We start from the raw sequence: 25,772 nt of genomic DNA, 5'->3' as shown, positions 1-25,772 counted from the left end.
TGAAATGGAACCCAAGATTCTTCCAGGGTCTCACCAGTCTTCTACTGTCAGCAAATATCTATGAAACCCATGGCAAAGTGACAGGTTTCAGAGTGGTAGCCGTGTTAGTCTGTATCAGCAAAAACAATTAATTGAATTGGCTCGTTAGCACTGAACCCCCACTTGGTAAGCAACTCCCATCTTTTCATATGCTATAATATATATCCTGCTTACTGTATTTTTCACTCCATGCATCTGATGAAGTGGGTTTTAGCCCACGAAAGCTTATGCCGAAATACATTTGTTAGTCTTTAAGGTAGAATCATAGAATATCAGGGTTGGAAGGGACCTCAGGAGGTCATCTAGTCCAACCCCCTGCTCAAAGCAGGACCAATTCCCAACTAAATCATCCCAGCCAGGGCTTTGTCAAGCCGGGCCTTAAAAACCTCCAAGGAAGGAGACTCCACCACCTCCCTAGGGAACCCATTCCAGTGCTTCACCATCCTCCTAGTGAAATAGTGTTTCCTAATATCCAACCTGGACCTCCCCCACTGCAACTTGAGACCATTGTTCCTTGTTCTGTCATCTGCCACCACTGAGAACAGCCGAGCTCTATCCTCTTTGGAACCCCCCTTCAGGTAGTTGAAGGCTGCTATCAAATCCCCCCTCATTCTTCTCTTCTGGAGACTAAACAATCCCAGTTCCCTCAGCCTCTCCTCATAAGTCATGTGCTCCAGACCCCTAATCATTTTTGTTGCCCTCCGCTGGACTCTTTCCAATTTTTCCACATCCTTCTTGTAGTGTGGGGCCCAAAACTGGACACAGTTTTCCAGATGAGGCCTCACCAATGTTGAATAAAGGGGAACGATCACATTCCTCGATCTGCTGGCAATGCCCCTACTTATACAGCCCAAAATGCCGTTAGCCTTCTTGGCAACAAGAGCACACTGTTGACTCATATCCAGCTTCTCGTCCACTGTGACCCCTAGGTCCTTTTCTGCAGAACTGCTACCTAGCCATTCGGTTCCTAGTCTGTAGCAGTGCATGGGATTCTTCCGTCAGGACTCTGCACTTGTCCTTGTTGAACCTCATCAGGTTTCTTTTGGCCCAATCCTCTAATTTGTCTAGGTCCCTCTGTATCCGATCCCTACCCTCTAGTGTATCTACCACGCCTCCTAGTTTAGTGTCATCTGCAAACTTGCTGAGAGTGCAGTCCACACCATCCTCCAGATCATTAATAAAGATATTAAACAAAACCGGCCCCAGGACCGACCCTTGGGGCACTCCGCTTGAAACCGGCTGCCAACTAGACATGGAGCCATTGATCACTACCCGTTGAGTCCGACGATCTAGCCAACTTTCTATCCACCTTACAGTCCATTCATCCAGCCCATACTTCTTTAACTTGGCGGCAAGAATACTGTGGGAGACCGTATCAAAAGCTTTGCTAAAGTCAAGGAATAACACATCCACTGCTTTCCCCTCATCCATAGAGCCAGTTATCTCATCATAGAAGGCAATTAGGTTAGTTAGGCACGATTTCCCCTTGGTGCATCCATGCTGACTGTTCCTGATCACTTTCCTCTCCTCTAAGTGTTTCATAATTGATTCCTTGAAGACCTGCTCCATGATTTTTCCAGGGACTGAGGTGAGGCTGACTGGCCTGTAGTTCCCTGGATCCTCCTCCTTCCCTTTTTTAAAGATGGGCACTACATTAGCCTTTTTCCTGTCATCTGGGACCTCCCCCGATCGCCATGAGTTTTCAAAAATAATGGCTAATGGCTCTGCAATCTCACCCGCCAACTCCTTTAGCACCCTCGGATGCAGCGCATCTGGCCCCATGGACTTATGCACGTCCAGTTTTTCTAAATAGTCCCGAACCACTTCTTTCTCCACAGAGGGCTGGTCACCTTCTCCCCATATTGTGCTGCCCAGTGCAGCAGTCTGGGAGCTGACCTTGTTCGTGAAGACAGAGGCAAAAAAAGCATTGAGTACATTAGCCTTTTCCACATCCTTGGTCACTAGGTTGCCTCCCTCATTCAGTAAGGGGCCCACACTTTCCTTGACTTTCTTCTTGTTGCTAACATACCTGAAGAAACCCTTCTTGTTACCCTTAGCATCTCTTGCTAGCTGCAACTCCAAGTGTGATTTGGCCTTCCTGATTTCACTCCTGCATGCCTGAGCAATATTTTTATACTCCTCCCGGGTCATTTGTCCAATCTTCCACTTCTTGTAAGCTTCTTTTTTGCATTTAAGATCAGCAAGGATTTCACTATTTAGCCAACTATTATTTAGTTATTAACTATTTATTTCACTGGTCGCCTGCCATATTTACTATTCTTTCTACACATCGGGATGGTTTGTTCCTGCAACTGCAATAAGGATTCTTTAAAATACAGCCAGTTCTCCTGGACCCCTTTGCCCTTCATGTTATTCTCCCAGGGGATCCTGCCCATCTGTTCCCTGAGGGAGTCAAAGTCTGCTTTTCTGAAGTCCAGGGTCCGTATTCTGCTGCTCTCCTTTCTTCCTTGTGTCAGGATCCTGAACTTGACCATCTCATGGTCACTGCCTCCCAGGTTCCCATCCACTTTTGCTTCCCCTACTAATTCTTCCCTGTTTGTGAGCAGCAGATCAAGAAAAGCTCTGCCCTTAGTTGGTTCCTCCAGCACTTGCACCAGGAAATTGTCCCCTACACTTTCCAAAAACTTCCTGGATTGTCTGTGCACCGCTGTATTGCTCTCCCAGCAGATATCAGGGTGATTAAAGGTACCACAAGGACTCCTCGTTTTCCCCTTGGCAAAGTGTGCACCCCATCCCCCTCTAGTGTTCAAAGGATGAAAATCTACTATTGTTGCCAGTTACTCCATTAGCTCAAGTGGTAGAAGTCTGTGCGGTGGATATAAAGATTCCAACCCCATCAATGATCCATGGGGGTGTCAATATGATGCCACGTGACGGAATTTCTCTCTTTTCAGTTTGCTTTTTCAGAAACCCAAGAAATTACATATACAAAAATAAATTAAAAGAATTAGGGTTGCAAAATCAAGCACTCAAATGTTAGGAAATGTCTGAATTATGGTTGCCTGTGCAAAACTTTAATTCAACCCCCTTGCATATGTGAATTAAGATATGGTCTTTAACTATGATTACATATTCCTCCTCCACGTACGGATGGCCCACTGGCAGCCATTTAAGCTTTTTATCTTCACTATTCACTGAGTGGCCTATGCATTTACTGCAAAGCATCAAAACCCTGCAGTGGATATAAAATTACTAATTTCCTCATGGATTTTTCTATGGTGCTCTTACCATATTACTTTGGTGCTTTACAAACATTAATTAATTGACTTTTGATCCACTTCTGTGAGGTGAGGCGGTGGTATTATCCCCATTTTATAGATAAGGAAGTGAGGCACCAAACTGTCAGTCAATCTGAGATGCCTAAAGCCTGATTTTTCAAAAGTTTACAGCACTTTGTATGTTCCAAGCACAGCTCCCATTGACTTCAGCTACAGCCGAGGGTGCTCAGTACTTCTGCAAATCAAACCCAAGTGTCTGAAGTCAAGCGCCCACAAAATAAGAAACATAGAATTAGTGACCATCTGTGAAAAGTCTGGTTTGTGACATGCCCAGAATCCCACAGGAACTCTGCGGAAGAGGCAAGGATAGAATTCATTTGTCCAGAATAACATGCAACTGTCTTAACCCTGAAATGCTTCATTCTCTCCCTGCAGACTCCTGCCTCATTCACTATACACCTTCAACTTCCACAACAAATGAGGCAGGGGTCCTACAAACAACCTCCTTTACTATACACCCAATTCATTCCCAAAGCACTGTCCATCCTTGGACTGCATGACATAGGGGCTCTGTGGGAAAAATAGTATGCAAAAATTTAATTAAAGACTGTATCATAATGCATACGCACTAGAATGCTGAATTAAGGTTGCACAGGCAATTATCTTCTGAGTCCTTGATGTTGAAACCTTCATGTTCTTTTAACATAGTTTTTGAATATAATATTAAAATATAGATCGCATGCTGCATCGGAATCCCTAGCTGAGTTTACAGGATTCCTCTTTCTGCAATGGCACTGGAGTCACTGTTCTCAGTGACTTCAATGGCCATATTTTTACTAGGTTAACTCAACATATCATGGCTGCCATAGAATCACAGGACTGGAAGGGACCGCGAGAAGTCATCTAATCCAGCCCTCATGGCAGGACTAAGTATTAGCTAAACCAACCCGGACAAGTGATTGTCTAACCTGCTTTTAAAAACCTCAAATGACAGAGATTCCATAATCTTCCTACGCAATTTATTCCAGGGCTCAACTACGCTGACAGTTAGAAAGTTTTTCCTAATAGCCAACCTAAACCGCCCTTGCTGCAATTTAAGCCCATTGCTTCTTGTCCTATCCTCAGAGATTAACAAGAACAATTTTTCACCCTCCTCCTTGTAACAACCTTTTATGTACTTGAAAACTATTATGTCCCCTCTCAGTCTTCTCTTCTCCAGACTAAACAAACCCAATTTTTTCAGCCTTCTCTCTCACAGATCATGTTTTCTAGACATTTAATCATTTTTGTTGCTCTTCTCTGGACTTTCTCCAATTTGTCCGCATCTTTCCTGAAATGTGGTGCCCAGAACTGGACACAACTCTCTAGTTGAGGCTGTATCAGCATGGAGTAGAGCAGAAGAATTACTTCTCGTGTCTTGCTTACAACACGCCTGCTAATACATAGCAGAATTATGTTTGCTTTTTTTTTTGCAACAGTGTTACACTGTTGACTCATATTTAGCTTGTGATCTACTATGACCCCCAGATCCCTGTCTGCAGTACTCCTTCCTAGACAGTCACTTCCCATTTTGTATGTGTACAATTGACTTTCCTTCCTAAGTGGAGTACTTTGCACTTGTCCTTATTGAATTTTATTCTATTTTCTTCAGACCATTTCTCCAGTTTGTCCAGATCATTTCTGAATTTTAATCCTATCCTCCAAAGCACTTGCAACTCCTCCCAGCTCGGTATCATCTGCAAACTTTAAAGCAGGGGTCTCAAACTTAATTTACCTGAGGGCCAGTGCCAGTTCTCAAATCCTCCCAGCGGGCCAATAATGTCACTGAAGATGGTGTTCAGAAAAGAAAACATTTATATTGTATTTTTTATTTCAAATTTCTTCAAAATAATAAAATTGTCATACAATTTTATACAATTCGTCGCCTTCCAGAGAGTTTTTAGTGTTTGCCAGACACCTGGCAATGCTTCAGTTCTGTTAGTTTGTTGATGTTTGACCTCAGTGACTGAGCAGTTGAACCCTTCAGGATCGCAGCAAGGTGTGCATCAGATAGTTGTGTTCGGTATTTTGACTTGTTTATATTCACTGTGGGAAAAAAGTGAGAGTGCCTCCATGGCTGACTCAACCCGGCAACTAATGATGCTGCCTCCATGGCTGACTCTGTCCAGCGACTAATGATGCTGCCTCCATGGCTGACTCTGCCTGGCGACTAATGATGGTATCTCTGTACCTCTCCCCCAACCAATGGGCACTGCGGGGAGGCAATGCCTGCAGCAGACAGAGCCAGCAGCATGGCTGCATGGGTCTCTCCTCCGCAGGCCGCAGTGGGGAGGTTCTCGGGCCGCAGATGGCCCGCGGGCCGGGACTTTGAGACTCCTACTTTAAAGTGTACTCTCTGATGAAGATATTGAACAGAACTGGACCCAGAACTGATCCCTGCAAGACCCCACTTGATATGCCTTTGCAGCTTGACTGTGAACCACTTTTTGGGAATTGTTTTCCAACCAGTTATGCACCAACCTTTTAGTAGCTTCATCTAGACTGTACTGTACCTAGGGCCATGAAACTCTTGGAGCTGTCCCAAGTGGTTTTTGGCTCAGCACATATACTTGGCCATGCTCTAGATCTGGTGTTTGGATTGGGAGTGAAGATTACACCTTTTTAATGGACTGACCATTCCTTTTACACTTTGGGGTCTGACACACCTTTACGGTTGGGCCAATTAATCTATTTTATCCTTGGAGATAAATGGAACCTGTCAATTTCCAGATGGCTCTGAAGAATTCAAATTACTCTATTAATGGCCTTGTGGAATTGTATCATTTTCTTTTGTCCTCAGCTATTAATTCAGTGACTTCTAAATGCCTTTGTCCAAAGTCTCACTCTCGTAGGCCTCCTGGTTTACAGGCTCCAACTGACAAATGGAACAGGGGACAATAGATGCGGCACTGGTGGCAGAAGTCCACTGCTGAGACTGATTGAAATTTTTTTTAAAAAGTCTTACGCCATGGGTGTGCAAGACATGGAGGTTACCTAGTCTCCACCATAGTATCTGCAAAGTCCGACTTAGTAAAGAAATTCCAGTTGTCAAGTAGGCAAACTATTCTTGATTCACAGAGTTTAAGACCAGATGGGATCATTAGATCATCTAGTCTGACCTCTTGTACAACACAGGACATTTAAATTTCACCAGCTACCCCTGTATTGAGCCAAATAACTTGTGTCTGACTAAAGCATAATATCTAGACTGTCTCCCATCAGACAGAGTAGAAATTTCCTCACCATGAAGAAAGTATGTTATTTTATTTTCATAGTTACTGAGCAATGTCTTAAGGAAACAAATGCAAAATGTTCTCTGCTTGAGTTTCAGCTCCTATAGCCAACTGTAGTTCTGGTACTGTGACTAATTCCAGATACAACCTGCAAGTTAGGCTCACGCACTTTCTGGCTGATGAAGGCCAGCATACTAACTCTCTTTTCTCTATATAGGTAACTTGCTGCTTATATGACCCTTATCACCACAGGATCAAGACTATCAAGCCCCCGTTATCTATCAATATTGACAGTGCTATCACTTATCTACCTATGATTAATCTTCCTCTTCTGGGAAAGAGTTCCTTGTGGCTGGGCAATTCTGGCAGTACCTGATGTCCTCAGATATCTTTCCCCTCAGTTACTTTTCAGGCATGGGCATGGGACAGAAACTGCACTGGTGGGTTTTGAGCAATGTCCACGTCACAATGGATTAGGACAAAGTTCCTGTGCTAATTCTTTCCCATTTGCCTTTCATGCTGTTGAACATTAGGTATTATTTGCACAGGGGTCAGTGGAGTCATTTTAATGGTTCTTTTTCTTTCTTTGTGAAAGATCCCAGAGATTGGGATGACTGATCTTCTACCCTGTGGGCTTTCTCCTATGGGGTTCTGCAGCATCCTATCTTCTCGGCCTTCCTGTTAACAGCGTACAGGGCCGGACAATAAGGAGGATTATTGAGTTAATGTGGCTGCAGTGTCCTCAATATGCTTACATCACCCAGCTCTAAAATGCCCAAACCAGCATTTGGTTCCAAATATGTTTAAGAGGACCTGGTCCTCATCTTTAGTGTAGTGTCCCAAGAGATGCTCTGAAAGCCCACCAACTGAGATATTTACAATGATAAAACAGAGAGAATACTAGAAAAACAGATAGAGACAAACAAGTCTGACTATGGACTAGATTAACCCTATGCATCTTTCCTATCTCTAACCTTCATGATTCTGTTAAAGAAACAGAGGAAGGATGAGGAGCGACAGAGGAGGTGGAGAAGGAAATAGGAGCTGCACGAATCAAGCCCATCTGCTGAAATGCCTCAGAGAATTAGATGCCCATCTCCCATTGACTTTCACTGGGATTTGGGTGCCTAACTCACCTAGGCCCTTTTGAAAATTCAGGCCTCTCCATTATCATTGAACAACTGGCGTGTATTTTAGGCATTTTTGAAAGTGAACATCTTAACTTTTTAATGAGGCAATTTGAAAATATGCCCAGACCTCACCACTGTCAAGTTCATTCCTCAAAGGACTCTTCACAGTGCTCTGGCAACCCTAACCCATCCTCACCACCATCTCTGCTTGGGACCCCATACCTGCCAGCCCAGAGAATAAGATTCCTAAGGTAACCCAGGTCTTCCAAGGAAAGTGTCAGAACAAGACATAGTTATCTCTTATTTCCAGCTGTCAGAGGGAACACTGTGTCCTTTAACTGTAAACCCAGCACCATGGGGATCAGAACAAGGTGTTAGGGGAAGCACCCATTTTTCAACAGCTTGAGTCCCCATTCCTGCTCACCTGTCAGTTGCAGTCTTCATCTCCAGGAAGTGCCGGCGGAAGGTCACCACCTGTCGCCACAGGCTGAGAAGTCGATCATGTTCACACCTCAAGTACCCGTCAAAGAACTAAATGTGCAGAGACAAAAGCAAATAGCAGCTCAGCCACATGGTGCTGGTCCCCTGCACACCAGTCACACCATATGAGGTGCCCTTTTCTCCCAGCAGGGAGAGAGTCACCACCTCAGACACAAAGAACTTCTTTGATAGCAGTCCCAGCAGAAAGGCCAAGGACGTACTCTGAGCATCCTTCCTAGGGTCACCACCTGTGCGCAACTAATAACAGGCCCAAACCTCAGCCACCATGGAGATTAACAAAATAGTCACTTAACAATCCTGTCTCACCCTGCAGAGACGTCCAAGAGCCAGTCTTGAGGGACAATGATGAATATATGCTGGCTAGCATGTATATTTATATAATATTAACAATATGTATTATCCACACCATATAGATATATTTTAGTATGCCTGAAGCACCAATATTGTAACAGTGATATAGCCGAAACTGGACTATTCCATAAACCCGGTCACTTGTGCTAAGCATTCCATAACTCCTTGCATTTGCTGAAGTAAACATTTTGCACGAAACTTGTCAAAATCAAGATACATTCATTCTATGTCTTAGTATAAGCTAGGCGTTAGGGGGGCCTTTCCTTCACCCCCTCCACTGGTTCCTGTCATGCGGACAGAAAGCAGAAGTCCGAAGTGCAGGCAATGCAATGTTTATTGGGGTTAGTTTCAAGCAAGCATATCCATAGCTCTACACGCCGGCAGAGTCTGTTTCCCAGTGCTCCGTTCCCAGCTCTGATGCCGCAGATCCTTACCTGTGTCCCCTTTCCCAGCTCCTTTCTGTTAAGGTGGTCTGTTAACTCTCCTTCTGACTCCATACCCTGTAGTGCCAAATTATCTTTAACCATCCCAACTCTAATTTACAATCCTCCAGTTGCCTTTACTGGAGTAGCACCAAACTCGAAAGATTACTGGCAGCCTTCCATAATGCTTCCTTTACTTCAAACCTCTTACAGGTGGACTTAAGTGCCTCCTTTCCTTGGAAGGCATCCTGTCCCCATGGGCATGGACCTCATTCCGCTACCCATTTACCAAAGAGTGTGGGCTTCTCAGCAACCACCCATCCCCTAACACAAAGGAAGTACTTTCATGGATCAGTACTTGGAAGGAACAGAACAACAAATTAGGGAACTGAGACAAATTGACAGAATGGATTTTAGTGACGTGTAGTTGTAAAATCATATAATACCAGCTGAAATGTGTAACTTGGGGAGCACACCCTCTGCATCAGGTGAATGTAACATCACTGCACGGGATTGCTCTTTGGAGACTGGTATTGTGAAGAACCTTTTTTCTGTACCATATTAATAAACCTGAGTGACATTGGCCTCGAGTATATTTTATAACAAAATAATGAACCAAAGTGTGGTCAAGCAACTGACTACATAATTTATCAACAGGACAGAAACAGGGGTGAGGCACACTGGCAGGAGGGAAACCTGTGATGCTGCTGCCAGGGCTCTACCAGTTCTGGAGATACACAGTCCTCCAGTCTATAAACAGCTGATCCAGCATCTTGTCCGAGTGTAAATTCAAAACTAACTCCAACAAGGCAATAACCCAGTGTAACTGGGCTCAGTGTTCAGCACAGATAGGGCTCAGCTCCCAGTGCCCCCCAAGTCCCAGCATTCACAAGGATCTCGCTAATATTTGCCCCCACCAGCAGCACAGCCTTGCCTCATCAATACCTTCCACCAATACAATCTGATCCCCTCCACTCCGCTAGCCAACATCAATCCATACCCAAAACTGCAAAAACTTCCACAAATGGTCCTGGTTGGAGGAAGAGAGAATCTCACTGTTTCTCTCTCCTCTGTCTTGCATCTTGCTCGCTGCTCCCCACCACAACCCTACCTCACGTTCAGTGCGCCATTCGCTCTCCTTGAGCTCCAGTTCGTCCCGGGCCCTTGTCCAATCAACTGTCAGTTTTTGCACATCCTCTCTAAGGGCTGTATTCACCTCATTTGCCTTGCTCAGGTGCTCCCGGAGCAGGGTGTTCACTTCAGCTAGATTCTCACATCTGGGGAGGGGAGAGAACAGTGATGAGCATACCCAGTAAATAGCACCAGAGTTGCGACTATGAAATCACCTGGGGATCTGAAAGTAACATCCCTGGGGCTACACTCTTGGATTCCACCACCACCATGCGGCTGGATTTCCTGAGTCATGACTTTCTCTCCAGGCTGAGAGGTGGGATGACCTCCCTCCAAGATCTCCTGAGCCCCCTGTCATTGCTGACTCCTCGCTCCTTGCCCCATACATCCAGCCCTTTGCCACATTATGCCCTCACTTTCCCATCTGCAAAATTCATCCTTTCCTCTCTACCCCCTCTGCCAAGATACAAATCTACACTCTCCATTTCTTGTCTCAATGACTGCAGCCTTCTCCTCTCCAGCTTGCACGACTCCCCTCTCTCCACATTTGAGTTTATTGTGTCCTCCTGCTCTCTCCATCTCTCCCTCCACCCTTGTATCTCTGCAGTGGCTTCTGCACTTCTGCATGAAGTTAGAGTTTCTCTGCCCATGCAAAGCTTTCTAATACTCTGCCCCTGCCAACATTCTTGCCCTCTTCCTAGAACCACTACAATCCTTGGGCTCCAAACCAGGACGAGGACTGCAGTCAATAACTCAACCCCTCTGACACATTATTCAACACAAGGGTCAAGAACACAGGGACAGAGCTTTCTTGGAGGTCAGTTTAAAATTGTGGAATGAACTCCAAAAACCAACACAAGTCTCATCCCTTTCCACTCCGAGTATCAGGCACACTTCTCCCACTTTCCCTCACTGAGAACATGCACAGCACAACACATAAATAGGAGGTCTCTTAAAATCCAAACACAACATTTTCCCTGGGGGGAGGAGGAGGGAAAGGAAAGAAAATAACAGAGTGTAATAGAGGCTAGTCACAGTGCCAAATGCACTACTAGAAGGCACCCAGACAACGCAGTGTTGGACTCAGCATAGGAACCTGAACAGAACAGAAACCACATCCATTCCACGAAGCACTCAAGATAACAGGCTTGATTTTCAGTCTGAAGTTGTGACCTGTTATTCATCTGGCATTGTCCGCCACCATGTCACACTATGCTGTTCACACTTATGGCACCACATAATGCAGTCATAATGCTTCTCCTTTCAGGGTTATTTGCCCAGTTGCCCCGCCAGGTTGAGCAAGCAGCACTGCTGGGATTATCCCATCTCTCCACACATCATTCTGGGATAGCCAGAAAACCCAGAACACTACGTTTTTTCCTCTCACCTCTGCTGCTCCTCCTCCAACTGGACCAGTGCCCTCTCCAGGCTGTGCTCCTCCTTGGCTTCCCACCTATGTGAAAGGGGCCCCTTAGAGAGAGAGAGAGAGAGAGGACTTAATCAAACTTTCTCCCCAGTTAAACATCCATTCCTCTCCCCTATGCTCTCTCAGCACCACAGATTTTGTGACTGCTACCTTGGCACAATAATGCAATGACTGAACAGAATGGGACACAGTCTGAGTGTGGCCTCCACGTTCCTTACAGTTCCTGTTTCTTTGTGCAGTACACAATCAACTAGCCTGTGCCAGAATCGGAGCACTGCAGCGGCAGATGGGGCTGTTAGTGAGGAATGCTCACTTAGGCTTGGGCCCAGGAATGTGCATTCTCTGGTTCTTTCCCTCTTTGCCTTCTAATTCTGCTCTCCATTAAACAGGAGAAGTAACCAAAGTGAGCCACATGTTGAACATCTAAATGTCATACCCCTCAAAAGCCCTATGTTGTGACCAATTCCTATTCAGAGACAGCAGAGCTAGATCAGTCAGCTCAGCCCACACCAGGCTGTGGGGGGAGGGACCCAAAACAACATTATACAACCATGTCTAACCTAACTGTTAACACTCTGCTTGTTAGGATTTTTGGAAATGGTACCTGAAGAAGCTACTCTGGCAGAGATAGAACAAGGCAGTGGAAGGAGAGAGAGACAGTGTCTTTTAAATTTCAGTGTCAATAGAAACATATTTCCTTTTGTTTTTGCTTTTTGACTCTTATAACAACATTAACTCGCTCTGTATCTACTGTCCTCAGTGAGCTACCTGCACAACCCTTTCCGTTTCCAGCCTCTGTTGCAGCTCCCGACACCAACTCCGGTACTGCAGCACCTGGACAAGAAGGGAGAGTCAGTATGAGCCACTGAGGCATGCAAGAGTACCGGCACTTCATGCCCTCACCTAGTCTAACAAATCCCTGCCTACCTAAGACTCTATGGCTATGCACAGTAGATTTCACAGTAATGTTAACATGATCAGCAAGAAATTGTTAACCACATGGAAGAGTCTCAATTAGCTCACCATAATGAAAGAATGAATCTTAGGCCTGGTCTACACTGGGGGGCTTGGGGGAGGGATCAATCTAAGTTACGCAACTTCAGCTATGTGAATAACATAGCTGAAGTCGACGTACTCAGATTTACTTACCATGGTGTCTTCACTGCGGTAAGTCGACGGCAGACGCTCTCCCGTCGACTCCGCCTGTGCTTCTCGCCCTGGTGGAGTACCGGAGTCCATAGGAGAGTGCTCAATGGTCGATTTATCGCGTCTAGACTAGACGCGATAAATTGACATACACACACACCCCGCTGGATCGATCGCTGCCTGACGATCCAGTGGGTAATGTAGACAAGCCCATAGAATCGTAGGACTGCAAGTAGGGTTGCCAACTTTCTAATCACACAAAACCAAAAGCCCTAGGCCCACCCCTTCTCCAAAGCTCCGCCCCCTATCCCACCCCCTTCCCAAGGCTCTGCCCCCGCTCACTATATTCCCCCTCCCTCCGTGGCTCACTCTCCCCCACCCTCACTCACTTTCACTGGGCTGGAGAATGGGATTGGGGTGCAGGCTCCAAGGTGGGGCCAGAAATGAGGGGTTCAGGGTGCAGAAGGGGGCTCTGGGCTGGGGGTGATGGCTCCGTTTGTGGTTGCAGGCTCTGGGGTGGGGCTGGGGATGAGCAGTTCAGGATGCAGGAGGGGGCTGCGGGTTGAGGCAGGGGGTTGGGGTGCAGCGGGGGGTGAGGGCTCTGTCGGGGGCTGTGGAGTGGTGCTGGGGATGAGGGATTTGGGGTGCAGGAGGGGGCTCTGGGTTTGGGGGGGGCGGCTCAGGGCTGAGGCAGGGTGCTGGGGCTGGGGCACGAACTTACCTCCAGCAGCTCACGGTCAGCAGCGCAGCTGGGGGGCTCTAAGGCAGGCTCCCTGCCTGTCCTGACTCCCCACTGCACCCTGGAAACAGCCAGCAGGTCCGGCTCCTAGGCGGAGGCATGGCAGGCGGTTCTGCGTACTGCTCTCGCCCGCAGGCACTACCCCCACAGTTCCCATTGGCCATGGTTCCCAGCCAATGGGAATGTAGAGATGGTGCTCAGGGCAGGGGCATGCGCACAGAGCCACGTGGCTCCCCCGCATAGGAGCCAGACTTGCTGGCCACTTCCGGGGCGCAGCACAGAGCCAGGACAGGTAGGGACTAGTCTGCCTTAGACCCACAGCACTGCTGACCTGACTTTTAACGGCCCAGGGTCCCTTTTTTACCAGGTTTTCCAGTCAAAAACCGGACACCTGGTCACCCTAACTGGAAGGAACCTCGAGAGGTAATCTAGTCCAGTCCCCTGCACTCACGGCAGGACTAAGTATTATCTAGACCAACCCTGAAAGGTGTTTGTCTAATCTGCCCTTAAAAATCTCCAATGATGGAGATTCCACAATTTCCCTGGTCAATTTATTCCAGTGCTTAACCACCCTGACAGGAAGTTTTTCTTAATGTCCAATGTAAACCACCCTTGCTGCAATTTAAGCCCATTGCTTCTTGTCCTGTCCTCAGAGGTTAACAAGAACCCTTCTGCTGTACTCCTTCCTAGGCAGTCATCTCCCATTTTGTATGTGTGCAATTGACTGTTCTTCCTTCCAAGGGTATGTCTACACTACGGGATTAATCCGAATTTATATAATTCGAATTTGGAAAACAGGTTGTATAAATTCGAAATGTATGCGGCCACACTAAGCACATTAATTCGGCGGTGTGCGTCCAAGTACCGGGGCTAGCGTCGATTTCTGTAGCGTTGCACTGTGGGTAGCTATCCCATAGCTATCCCATAGTTCCCGCAGTCTCCCGCACCCATTGGAATTCTGGGTTGAGATCCCAGTGCCTGATGGGACAAAAAACATCATCGCAGGTGGTTCTGGGTACAGCCTCACCTCCTCCCTCCCTCCCTCCCTGCATGAAAGCAACGGACGGCAGACAACCATTTCGCGCCTTTTTTCCTGGGTGGGTGAACACTGCAGACTCCATACCACGGCAAGCATGGAGCCCGCTCAGCTCAAGACAGCAGTCATGAACATTGTAAACACCTCGCGCGTTCTTGTGGAGTTTATGCTGAGCCAGGACCAGAAAAACGAGGTGAGGAGGCAGCGGCGGCGGCAGCGCAGCAACAAGCATGATGAGGACATGGACATAGACATGGACACGGACACGGATACAGAATTCTGTGAAACCACGGGCCCCGGTGCTTTGGAGATCATGTTATTAATGGGGCAGATTCTATCCATGGAACGCCGATTCTGGGCAAGGGAAACAAGCACAGACTGGTGGGACCGCATAGTGTTGCAGGTGTGGGATGATTCCCAGTGGTTGCGGAACTTTCGCATGCGTAAGGGCACTTTCATGGAACTTTGTGACTTGCTGTCCCCTGCCCTGAAACGCCAGAATACCAAGATGAGAGCAGCCCTCACAGTTGAGAAGCGCGTGGCGATAGCCCTGTGGAAGCTTGCAACGCCAGACAGCTACCGGTCAGTCGGGAATCAATTTGGAGTGGGCAAATCTACTGTGGGGGCTGCTGTGATGCAAGTAGCCAAAGCAATCACTCAGGTGCTGCTACGAAAGTTAGTGACTCTGGGAAATGTGCAGGCCATAGTGGATGGTTTTGCTGCAATGGGATTCCCTAACTGTGGCGGGGCGATAGACGGAACCCATATCCCTATCTTGGCACCGGAGCACCAAGCCACCGAGTACATAAACCGCAAGGGGTACTTTTCAATGGTGCTGCAAGCACTTGTGGATCACAAGGGACGTTTCACCAACATCAACGCGGGCTGGGCGGGAAGGGTTCATGACGCTCGCATCTTCAGGAACACTACTCTGTTTAAAGGGCTGCAGCAAGGGACTTACTTTCCGGACCAGAAAATAACCATTGGGGATGTTGAAATGCCAATAGTTATTCTTGGGGACCCAGCCTACCCCTTAATGCCATGGCTCATGAAGCCATACACAGGCAGCCTGGACAGGAGTCAGGAGCTGTTTAACTACAGGCTAAGCAAGTGCAGAATGGTGGTAGAATGTGCATTTGGCCGTTTAAAAGGTCGCTGGCGATCATTATTGACTCGCTCTGACCTCAGCCAAAGAAATCTCCCCATTGTTATTTCTGCTTGCTGTGTGCTCCACAATCTCTGTGAAAGTAAGGGGGAGACCTTTATGGCGGGATGGGAGGCTGAGGCAAATCGCTTGGCTGCTGATTACGCGCAGCCAGACACCAGGGCGATTAGAAGAGCACACCAGGAAGCGCTGTGCATCAGAGAAGCTTTGAAAACCAGTTTCATGACTGGCCAGGCTACAGTGTGAAATATCTGTTTGTTTCTCCTGCATGAAAACCCGCCCCCTTTATTGACTCATTTTCTGTAAGGAACCCACCCTCCCCCTTCCCCCAGCTTTCTTTCAAACCAAATAAAGTCACTATCATTTAAAAATCATTTATTCTTTATTAATAGATTAGAAAAAGAGGGAGGGAACCCGGGTGGGATTTGGGAGGAGGATCGGTGGGAAGGAAAAGGCCACTAAAAAAAGGTTAAAAAAATGACAGCCTTTTGCTTGGGCTGTCTACTGGGGTGGAATGGGAAGGTGTACGGAGCCTCCCCCCCCCGCGTTCTTACACGTCTGGGTGAGGAGGATACGGAACATGGGGAGGAGGGAGGGTGGAACAGGGGCTGTAGCGGCAGTCTGTTTTCCTGCAGCCGTTCCTGAAGCTCCACCAGACGCCGGAGCATGTCTGTTTGCTCACGCAGCAGCCCCAGCGTTGCATCCTGCCTCCTCTGATCTTCCTGCCGCCACCTCTCATCTCGAGCGTCTCTCCTCTCCTCACGTTGGTCCCTCCTGTCCTCACGTTGGTCCCTCCTGTCCTCACGTTGGTCCCTCCTGTCCTCACGTTCACTGGCTTCTTTCCTATACTTTGAAACCGTTTCCTTCCACTCATTCAGATGAGCTCTGTCACTGCGGCTGGATTCCGTAATTTCAGAAAACATCTCGTCTCGCGTTCTCTTCTTACGACGCCTTATCTGTGATAGCCTTCGGGATGGAGGAGGGAGGCTTGAGGAATTTGCAGCTGCTGTAGGGAGGGGAAAAAAGAGAGAATTGTTTAAAAAGATACATTTTGCAGAACAATGCTTATACTCTTTCACGGTGACCAACACTATTCACATTACATGGCACATGTGATTTCTGTGCAAGGTCGCATTTTGCCTCTTAATGCTGAGTGCCTGTGGCTTTGCTGCTAGAGATCACAGGTCCGGGCAACAGAATTCGGCTTGCATGCGGCCATGGTAAGCCATTGTCTTACAGCTTCTGCGCCCTCCTTTCCCACATACCAAGCATAGCCTGTAGAGTGCTGCGATTTTTCTGTTAACATTCAGCAGCAGCAGAAAACAAACTAACCACCCCCCCCCCCCCCCGCCATGAATTCTCTGGGATGATCGCTGTACCCCTCCCCCCACCGCATGGCTGGTATCAGGGAAGATCCCTGCAGGAACCAAACTAACCACCACCACCCCCGCCGCCGCCCCCCTCCCGCCATAAATTCTCTGGGATGATCACGGTACCCCTCCCCCCACCGCGTGGCTGGTAACAGGGAAGATCCCTGCTAGCCAAACGCGAAAAGCTCAGGGCCAATTTCCCATCTGCGCTTGGCTAACTGCAGGGAAGGATTTATTTTCCGCCACAGGCAAACAGCCCAGTAGGAACGGCCACCTCTGCCCCCTTAATTAAGTTCCCGTATTTCAACCAGGTTACCATGAGTGATATCACTCTCCTGAGGATTACACAACAAGATAAAGAACGGATGTTGCTTGAATGCCAGCAAACACCGGGACCATACGGTGCCAGGCTTTGTCAGGCAATGATACCAGATTACTTGCTGCAAGCATGGCGTGGTCAAGTGTCCTACCATGGAGGACGGAATAAGGATGCACTGCCCAGAAACCTTGTGGCAAGGCTTTTGGAGTACCTCCAGGAGAGCTTCATAGAGATGTCCCTGGAGGATTTCCGCTCCATCCCCAGACACGTTAACAGACTTTTCCAGTAGCTGAACTGACCGCGAATGCATCCCAAGTCCTCAGGGCAAAGTAATCATTAAAAACCGTTTGCTTTTAAAACAAGTTTTATATTTTAAAAGGTAAACTCACCTGAGGTCCCTTCCATGGGGTCAGGGTCTTGGGTACTGGCTTGGGAGGCTTGGGAGGGTACTTCAGTCAGGGTGAGAAAAAGATCCTGGCTGTTGGGGAGAACGGAGTGCTGTGTGCTCTCTGCAAGCTCATCCTCCTCCTCCTCCTCCTCCTCTCCCCCATCGGTAGAATCCTCAGGTGTAGCTGATGAGACTATCCCCGACCCGGAATCCACGATCACAGGTGGGGTAGTGGTGGCAGCCCCCCCTAGAATTGCATGCAGCTCGGCGTAGAAGCGGCATGTCCGCGGCTCTGACCCGGAGCGACCGTTTGCCTCCTTTGTTTTTTGATAGGCTTGTCTGAGCTCCTTGACTTTCACGCGGCACTGATCTGAGTCCCTATTGTGGCCTCTCTCCATCATGCCCTTGGAGATTTTTTCAAAAGTTTTGGCATTTCGTCTTTTAGAACGAAGTTCTGCAAGCACTGAATCCTCTCCCCATACAGCGATCAGATCCAGTACCTCCCGTACGGTCCATGCTGGTGCTCTTTTTCGATTATCAGCCTGCATGGTTACCTGTGCTGATGAGCTATCTGTGGTCACCTGTGCTCTCCACGCTGGGCAAACAGGAAATGAAATTCAAATGTTCGCGGGGCTTTTCCTGTCTACCTGGCCAGTGCATCCGAGTTTAGATTGCTGTCCAGAGCGGTCACAATGATGCACTGTGGGATAGCTCCCGGAGGCCAATACCATCGAATTGCGGCCACACTATTCCTAATTCGAAATGTTAAAATCGATTTTGGCGCTACTCCGCTCGTCGGGGTGGAGTACAGAAATCGATTTAAAGGGCCCTTTACATCTAAATAAATAGCGTCGTTGTGTGGACGGTTGCAGGGTAAATTCAAATTAAAGCTGATAAATCCGAATTAAAGTCGTAGTGTAGACCAGGCCCAAGTGGAGTACTTTGCATTTGTCCTCATTGAATTTCATCCTATTTTCTTCAGACCATTTCTTCAGTTTGTCCAGATCATTTCGAATTTTAATCCTATCCTCCCTCTCAAATTGCTATCATCTGCAAACTTTATAAGTGTACTCTCTATGCCATTATCTAAATCACTGATGAAGATATTGAACAGAAATGGACCCAGAATTGATTCCTGCAGGACCCCACTCGGTATGCCCTTCCAGCTTGACTGTGAACCACTGATAACTAAGGCTCCATGTCTCTCATGGAGGTCACGGATTCCATGACTTTCCATGACCTCCATGACTTTTGCAGCAGCCCGTGTGCCTGGCTGAGGGGCTACCCGAACACTTAGGCAGCAGCAGGGCCAGCAACAGTTTGGGTGTGGGAGGGGGCTCAGGGCTGAGGCGGGGGTTGGGGTGTGGGGCGGCGCTCACCTGGTGGGGAGGCTCTCCGGAAGTGCCCGGCATAACCCTGCAACTCCTGACCTAGGCGGAGGGACCAGGGAGCCCTTGCTTGCTTGCAGGCACCACCCCCTCAGTTCCCATTGGCTGCGATTCCTGGCCAATCGGAGCTGCAGAACCGGAGCTCAGCGAGGGCAGCGTGCGGAGCCCCCCGGCGTTCCCTCCCTCTAGGAGCTGCAGGGACATGCACAGCCAGGTAAGGAGCCTACTAGCCCCGCCAACCCTTCTCCCCACCCGGGCCCCCATCCCAGCACCAGCCAGGGTCCTATGCATGTACCACCGCCCGCCCCAGTGCCAGCAGGGATCCCGGACAGCACACAACCGCCTGCTTCTCTTCCCCCCAGCGCCAGCGAGGGTCCCGGGCTGCGCACTGCCACCCGGCCCTCCCAGCACCAGCAGGGGTTCCAGGCCACACCGCCCAGCACCCGCGGTGGCCCCTAGACTGCCCCCGCCCCCAGAGCACCCAGGAGACCCAGCCCATGTTTTAGTTATGGGTAAATAGTACAAGTCATGGACAGGTCATGGGCCGTGAATTTTTGTTTATAGCCTGTGACCTGTCCATTACTATTACTAAAAATACCCATGACTAAAACGTAGCCTTACTGATAACTACTCTCTGGGAACAGTTGTGCATCCACCTTATAGTAGCTCCATCTACATTGTATTTTCCTAGTTTGTTTATGAGAAGGTCATGCGACACAGTATCAAAAGCCTTACTAAAATGAAGATATATCACATCTACCGCTCCCCCATCCACAAGACTTGTTCCCCTCTCAAAGAAAACTATTAGGTTGGTTTGACATGATTTGTTCTTGACAAATCTATGCTGATTGTTATTTATCACATTATCTTCTAGGTGTTTTCAAATTGATTGCTTAATTATTTGCTCCATTATCTTTCCAGGCACTGAATATGGGCTCCATTCTCAGACACATTCAGCTCACCGAAAAGCAATGGTGGGATTGAGGAGAGCAAGAGAGAACTGGATAGCAGGGAAATAATGCCCACATACCTACCAAACTACAGTCAACTCAGCTGATAGCTAACAAACCATCCCAAAACCTAGAAAAACCACTGAGCACAAAACCCCTATGAAATCCAAGCAATATTATATACAAGAATTAAACTCCAAAAAGTATACAAAGCAAACCTACAGATCCCCGCTACAGCAAACTTAATACAACACACTAAATTATAATTAACAGCATGAATGATACCAGTCACCTACATGGCGCTAACAATAGAGAAGTAAACCAATCCAGCCACACAACCAGAAAAAGTACACACCATAGAGAGAGAAAAAGGGGAGAAGAGAGCAACAGAAAAGGTTATAAATATTGAAAGGGTTAAGAAAGCAGTCTTAAAAACTACAGAGACCCCGGAGCAGCAACCTGCACGATTCTGAAGGAACAACAAACATTTCTATGTGGAAGGGAAGTTGTCAACATTTGATGAGGCAATAGACAGAAACCCTCCTGGACTATCTGGAGGAAACGTACTTCTCACCTATTTTTTATTATTAGTGTCATTATTTGTTCTCCAATAAATGCCCATAATGTGCTAGCTGCTATCCAAGCACACAGGACATCATTCTTCAAAATCTGCGCTGAAGAGTTCACAATCTAAATTCTTCAATTTCTGGGGTATTAATCAGTGGGAGTGGTGCTTGTAAACAATGTCCATCTTTAACCTTCCCCCTAGGAGCTTCCTCTCGGGTATTCATTTCAATAGCATCAGTTTTTTTCATATCTGCACCTTAAGAACATACCTTTTTCATATCTGCAGCCCACAAAACAAGGTAGCAGCAATGAGGGTATTAAAATGTTCACAGATTATATTCTCATTTGGAGTGCCCCAGAACAAGAACTCATGTCAGGCTTGCACAAGTTCTTCAGATTGCTAGAGACAATGGACTGAAACTGAATAAAGCAAAATGCCAATTTCAGAAAAAAGAACTGTTGAATTTGGAGGAATTTCTCTCAGAAAATTGGGTTGCCAGATCCTGCAAAAATACATGTTATCCAGAGGAAGCTCAACTACAGAAGATCACATCAAAGTAGACAATCTTAAAACATACAGCTATTTTTGTCATATCAGATATCCCTAAAATAGAGAGGGCCTCAGTTTATTAGTAAAGATTTTAAGACCTTCACACCAGATTATGGAATTGAACATTTTACCTCCAGTCCTAAATATCCACCGAGTAATGGACTGGCAGAATGGGGAGTTAAAATTGTTAAGTTGCTAAAAAAGGCTAGAAATGCAATGGACCCACTTATTGCCTTTTTCAACTACATGGCAACACTGTATGTTCCACTGCTGGCTCTATTTCCCCTTCCTTGTTACCCACACCACTCTACAGCTCCCTGCAGCTCTACCTACTCCTTTCCCCATCTCCACCCCAACCTCCCCTCCACTCTCCAACACTACCACCTACCCACACTCACAGTCCTCTTTGCCCTGCTGCACCCAATCCCTACGATAGGTGCTGTCCTATCCTCCATAATGACAGATTTTGTGGAAGCCACCCTCAAACTCTTCAGAATTCGTGAGCAGGCTACAGGGGCTTTCAAGCAAACATCAGGGCTGCCAGCACAAAAGATTCTGGGGCTCTTATTTTCCCTGCTCCTCTTTCCCTCTAGGTTGTTTCATACTTCCCTTTCCTTCTTAGTGATTTTGTTTTCATTTCTTCCCCCTTTGTCCCTTTTCTGCCATGTTTGCCCTTCTCTACCCTATCTTTTTGCCTCTTTTTTTTTTTTGGCCTCTCCACATGTAAAAAGGCTGCAGAAGGAAATTAGCTGTCAGTTATAGTTATGCTCCTCACTCCTGATCCACAACACCCCTTTCTCTTCCACACCTGGTCTTCCCACATCTCGGCCAATGTCTTTCACTCCTGATCACTGCCTCCCTGTTTGGATGCTCATGGATGTACTTTTGCTTTACCTTTGCTTGTAGCTTCTGCACAAGCACTGCCTGTCTATGTTGTGCCTCTTGGGAGCTCTGCAGCTTGTGTTGATAGGATGCCTGACTTTCCACCATCTGTTGACGAAGTGTCACTATCTGCTCCTCGGGCAGTAACTGCAATGTCTGCAGTTTCATGCTGCTCACCTCCTGGTCTCCTGCCTCCATCTGAGGATCAAAGAATGATATAATGGTAATACAGGAAGAGGATAATGACCCTGCAGTAAGTCAGATGCCTAGGCTGTTGTCAGAAGCAGGGAAGAGGATGAAGAAGACTGAAACTAATCAGATCTGCCTGCCTATTGGATCTGGCTGTGACTCTAGCAAGACATCCATAGTATCCAATCAGGAGGCTCCTGCACTGGAATAAGCTGAACAGAGCAAGCTACAGTGTCTGGACTAGTCTGATAAGCAGCATGCCCCAGAATAGCCTGGCACCTGATCTGGACCAGAGGTTCACCAGTATTTAGCAGCAAGATTACTCTAGGAGTAGGAGGCAGCCTTACAGGCGGCAGCGCAAGGTGCAGCCTTCTCACAGCCACTGCCAAATGTCCGGCAGCAAATTCCAGTCCCGAGAGCAGCTCCCAGACATACCACCACCTCCTTGCTAGGTCCATGCAAGTGAGGGAGCGAAAGAGCCGGATAGAAGTGGGCGTGGGCAGTGCATCTCCCGCCTCTGTCACCCACCTGGCCCCTTGGTACATCTTCTGCCTCTGTCGACCCCCTGGCGCGTCTCCCGCCTCTGTCCCCCGATGAATCTCCTGCCACTGTCACCCTCCCGACCCACTGGTGCAGCCCCACCCTGCCACTGTCACATACACACACCCATCATGCCTCCAGACACTGTCAACCCCGCCCGCCGGGTGTCTCCGGCCACTGCCAACCCCCAGGCGCGTCTCCAGCCACTGTCACACACACCCCAGCACGTCTCCGGCCACTGTCAACCCCCCAGTGCGTCTCCGGCCACTGCCACACATACCCCACCCCCCCGGCACGTCTCCGGCCACTATCACCCTCCCGACCCACCAGTGTAGCCCCACCCTGCCACTGTCACATACACACACCCATCACGTCTCCAGGCACTGTCAACCCCCGGTGCGTCTCTGGCCACTGTCAACCCCCCGGTGCGTCTCCCGCCTCTGTCACCCACCTGGCCTACCATTGCAGCCCCACCCCACCACTGTCTCACACACACACACACACACACACTCACACACACAGCACGTCTCCAGACACTGTCACACCCCCCGGCTGCCCCGGCCCGTCTCCAGCCACTGTAAACACCCCCGGCCTGTCTCTCTCTCTCACACAAACACCCCCCAGCGCGTCTCCGGCCACTGTCACTCACCTCGCGCCCCGGCGCGTCTCCCGCCTCTTTCACCCAGCCGGCCCCACAGCGCCGCTCCCGAGTCCCGCCACTGGCCGCTCTGCGCCCCGGAGAGTCCCCAGGAGCGTCGGGCCTCGCGCTCAGGGCCGCCCTCGCCCGCTCCGGCTCAAGGGGGCTCGGCCAGGAGCTCCGCGCTCTCCCCCGCCCGCCACCTCGGCCTGCTCCTCGCGATCCCCGCCCGGCGCCCCCGGACCGGCCGGACCCACCCTTCGGCCCGAGCGAACGGCCCCCGCCGAGCCGCACCGGGCGCCCCGCCCCCGGCGTGTAGGCGATGCGCGCTCCAGCGTTGGGAGCCCGCTCAGCGCGCCTGGCAGGGGCCTGCGCGCGGCCGCGGCCTGGAAGCGCGTGTCTGGCTTCCCCAGCGGGGGCTGGCTGGGCCCGTCCCGGAACTCCCGGGGTTGCCCAGGCCGGGCACGTTGCTGGGCACCTGGCGCTGCCGCTCTTTTCCCGGGCCCTAGACGCATTGCTGGCCCTGCCTGTGATGTGACCAAGGTGCAGCTGCGCCAGTCGGGCCACATGGCTGTGTTTACACTGCAGTCAAACACCTGCAGCTGGGCTGGGCCAGCTGCTTGGGGCTGTAACATCACAGTGTAGAGATTTGGGCTCTGGCTACAGCTCGATCTCTGCGCCCTGCTGCGATGCTGGTAGACGAAGTGCCAGCGCTTGCTCAGGGTGCAGGCATCAGCTCAGCCCTGACAAATTCATAGCTGGAAACCAGACCAGCTCACGTGTATGTTAGCCTTGTTCAAGCAGGGTGCTCCGTTTGTAAAGACCTGTTTACGCTCTATAAAATGCTTGCAAGTTGGTGCATGAAAACCATACTTGTAATGTTTGTGCCCCCTGCTAAAAGGTAATATGTAAGTTTTGCTTTATGATGATAAACAATGCCTGCTCTGAACTTGTGAACGTGGCCAGGAGAAGTGGTTCTCCCACCCATTAAGAAGGGCAATCAAAACTGGGCCCTTGCAGAACATCACAATACAAACACTTAGTTAAGGGCCCTCTGTCACGGACTCACAGGTTGTGCCCACTCTTGGCCCCTGTCAAGGCTGCTTCCCCACTCTGAATTTTAGGGTACAAATATGGGGGCCTGCATGAAAACTTCTAAGCTTAACTACCAGCTTAGAGCTGGTCCGCTGCCACCACTCCCAAATGCGCTAATTTCCTTCCCTGGGTAGCCTTGAGAGACTCTTCACCAATTCCCTGGTGAATACAGATCCAAACCCCTTGGATCTTAAAACAAGGAGAAATTAACCATCCCCCGTCCTACCTCCCACCAACTCCTGGTGGATCAAGATCCAACCCCCTTGGATCTAAAACAAGGAAAAATCAATCTGGTTCTCAAAAAGAAGGCTTTTAATTAAAGAAAAAGGTAAAAATCATCTCTCTAAAATCAGGAGGGAAAATAACTTTACAGGGTAATCAAACTTAAAGAGCCCAGAGGAATCCCCTCTAGTCTTAGGTTCAAAGTTACAGCAAATAGAGATAAACACTCTACCAAAAGGATACATTTACAAGTTGAGAAAACAAAGATAAAAACTAACACGCCTTGCCTGGCTGTTTACTTACAAGTCTGAAATATGAGAGACTTGTTCAGAAAGATTTGGAGAGCCTGGATTGATGTCTGGTCCCTCTCAGTCCCAAGAGCGAACAACCCCCAAAACAAAGAGCACAAACAAAAGCCTTCCCCCCACCAAGATTTGAAAGTATCTTGTCCCCTTATTGGTCCTTTGGGTCAGATGTCAGCCAGGTTACCTGAGCTTCTTAACCCTTTACAGATAAAAGGATTTTGGAGTCTCTGGCCAGGAGGGATTTTATAGTACTGTACACAGGAGGGCTGTTACCCTTCCCTTTATAGTTATGACACGCCCCCCCAAATCACAGATAGTGTTGGACAGCCGGTTCCACACTGGCTGTGATTTCTTCCTGGAGCTCTAGGAGAAAACAGAGTTAATAAGACACATGCACCTTTAGACATACTACTGATTATATAAAAACTAACAATATGTTTCACTTTCCAAGAACAATGTTTAACCAGTTGATTCTGGGAAACTTTCCCGGGAAAGTGCATCAGCTACTTTGTTAGAAGCTCCTGAAATGTGTTGTTTTTCAAAATAGAAATCTTGGAGAGCTAAACTCCACCGAAGAAGTTTTTTGTTATTCCCCTTGGCAGTATGAAGCCACTGTAGCGCAGCATGGTCTGTTTGTAGTTGGAAACGCCGTCCCCAAACGTATGGGCGTAGCTTTTCCAGCGCGTACACAATGGCGTAGCATTCCTTTTCGCTGATTGACCAGTGGCTTTCCCTCTCAGACAGTTTCTTGCTGAGCACAACAGGAAGGAATT

At 48.5% G+C, this 25,772-nt stretch overlaps 1 protein-coding gene across 12 annotated transcripts in view; it reads right to left on the bottom strand.

Moving 5' to 3' along the window:
* CEP250 (centrosomal protein 250) overlaps nt 1–23,907 on the bottom strand; it is a 134,974-nt gene extending 111,067 nt beyond the window's left edge. For 6 of the 12 annotated variants that reach the window (XM_065566571.1, XM_065566574.1, XM_065566577.1 and 3 more), the window contains exons 1-6: nt 23,635–23,907; nt 22,024–22,209; nt 12,280–12,345; nt 11,473–11,555; nt 10,066–10,231; nt 8,105–8,211 (exon numbers count right to left, since the gene is read on the bottom strand). In XM_065566571.1, the coding sequence (XP_065422643.1) occupies nt 8,105–8,211; nt 10,066–10,231; nt 11,473–11,555; nt 12,280–12,345; nt 22,024–22,209; nt 23,635–23,892 (866 nt within the window). In that variant the 5' untranslated portion in view covers nt 23,893–23,907. Of the gene's footprint in view, nt 1–8,104; nt 8,212–10,065; nt 10,232–11,472; nt 11,556–12,279; nt 12,346–22,023; nt 22,210–22,728; nt 23,020–23,389; nt 23,525–23,634 lie in introns of those variants that run through there. The other 6 variants (XM_065566573.1, XM_065566579.1, XM_065566580.1 and 3 more) reach the window with 6 other exon arrangements.
* Between the last annotated feature and the right edge of the window lie 1,865 nt (nt 23,908–25,772).

The sequence above is a fragment of the Chrysemys picta genome, chromosome 13, assembly GCF_011386835.1.
Source record: "Chrysemys picta bellii isolate R12L10 chromosome 13, ASM1138683v2, whole genome shotgun sequence".
In the NCBI taxonomy this organism is placed as follows: domain Eukaryota; kingdom Metazoa; phylum Chordata; order Testudines; family Emydidae; genus Chrysemys; species Chrysemys picta.
Note: the sequence above shows the minus strand (reverse complement) of the source record. Positions and strands in the feature narration are given on the sequence as shown.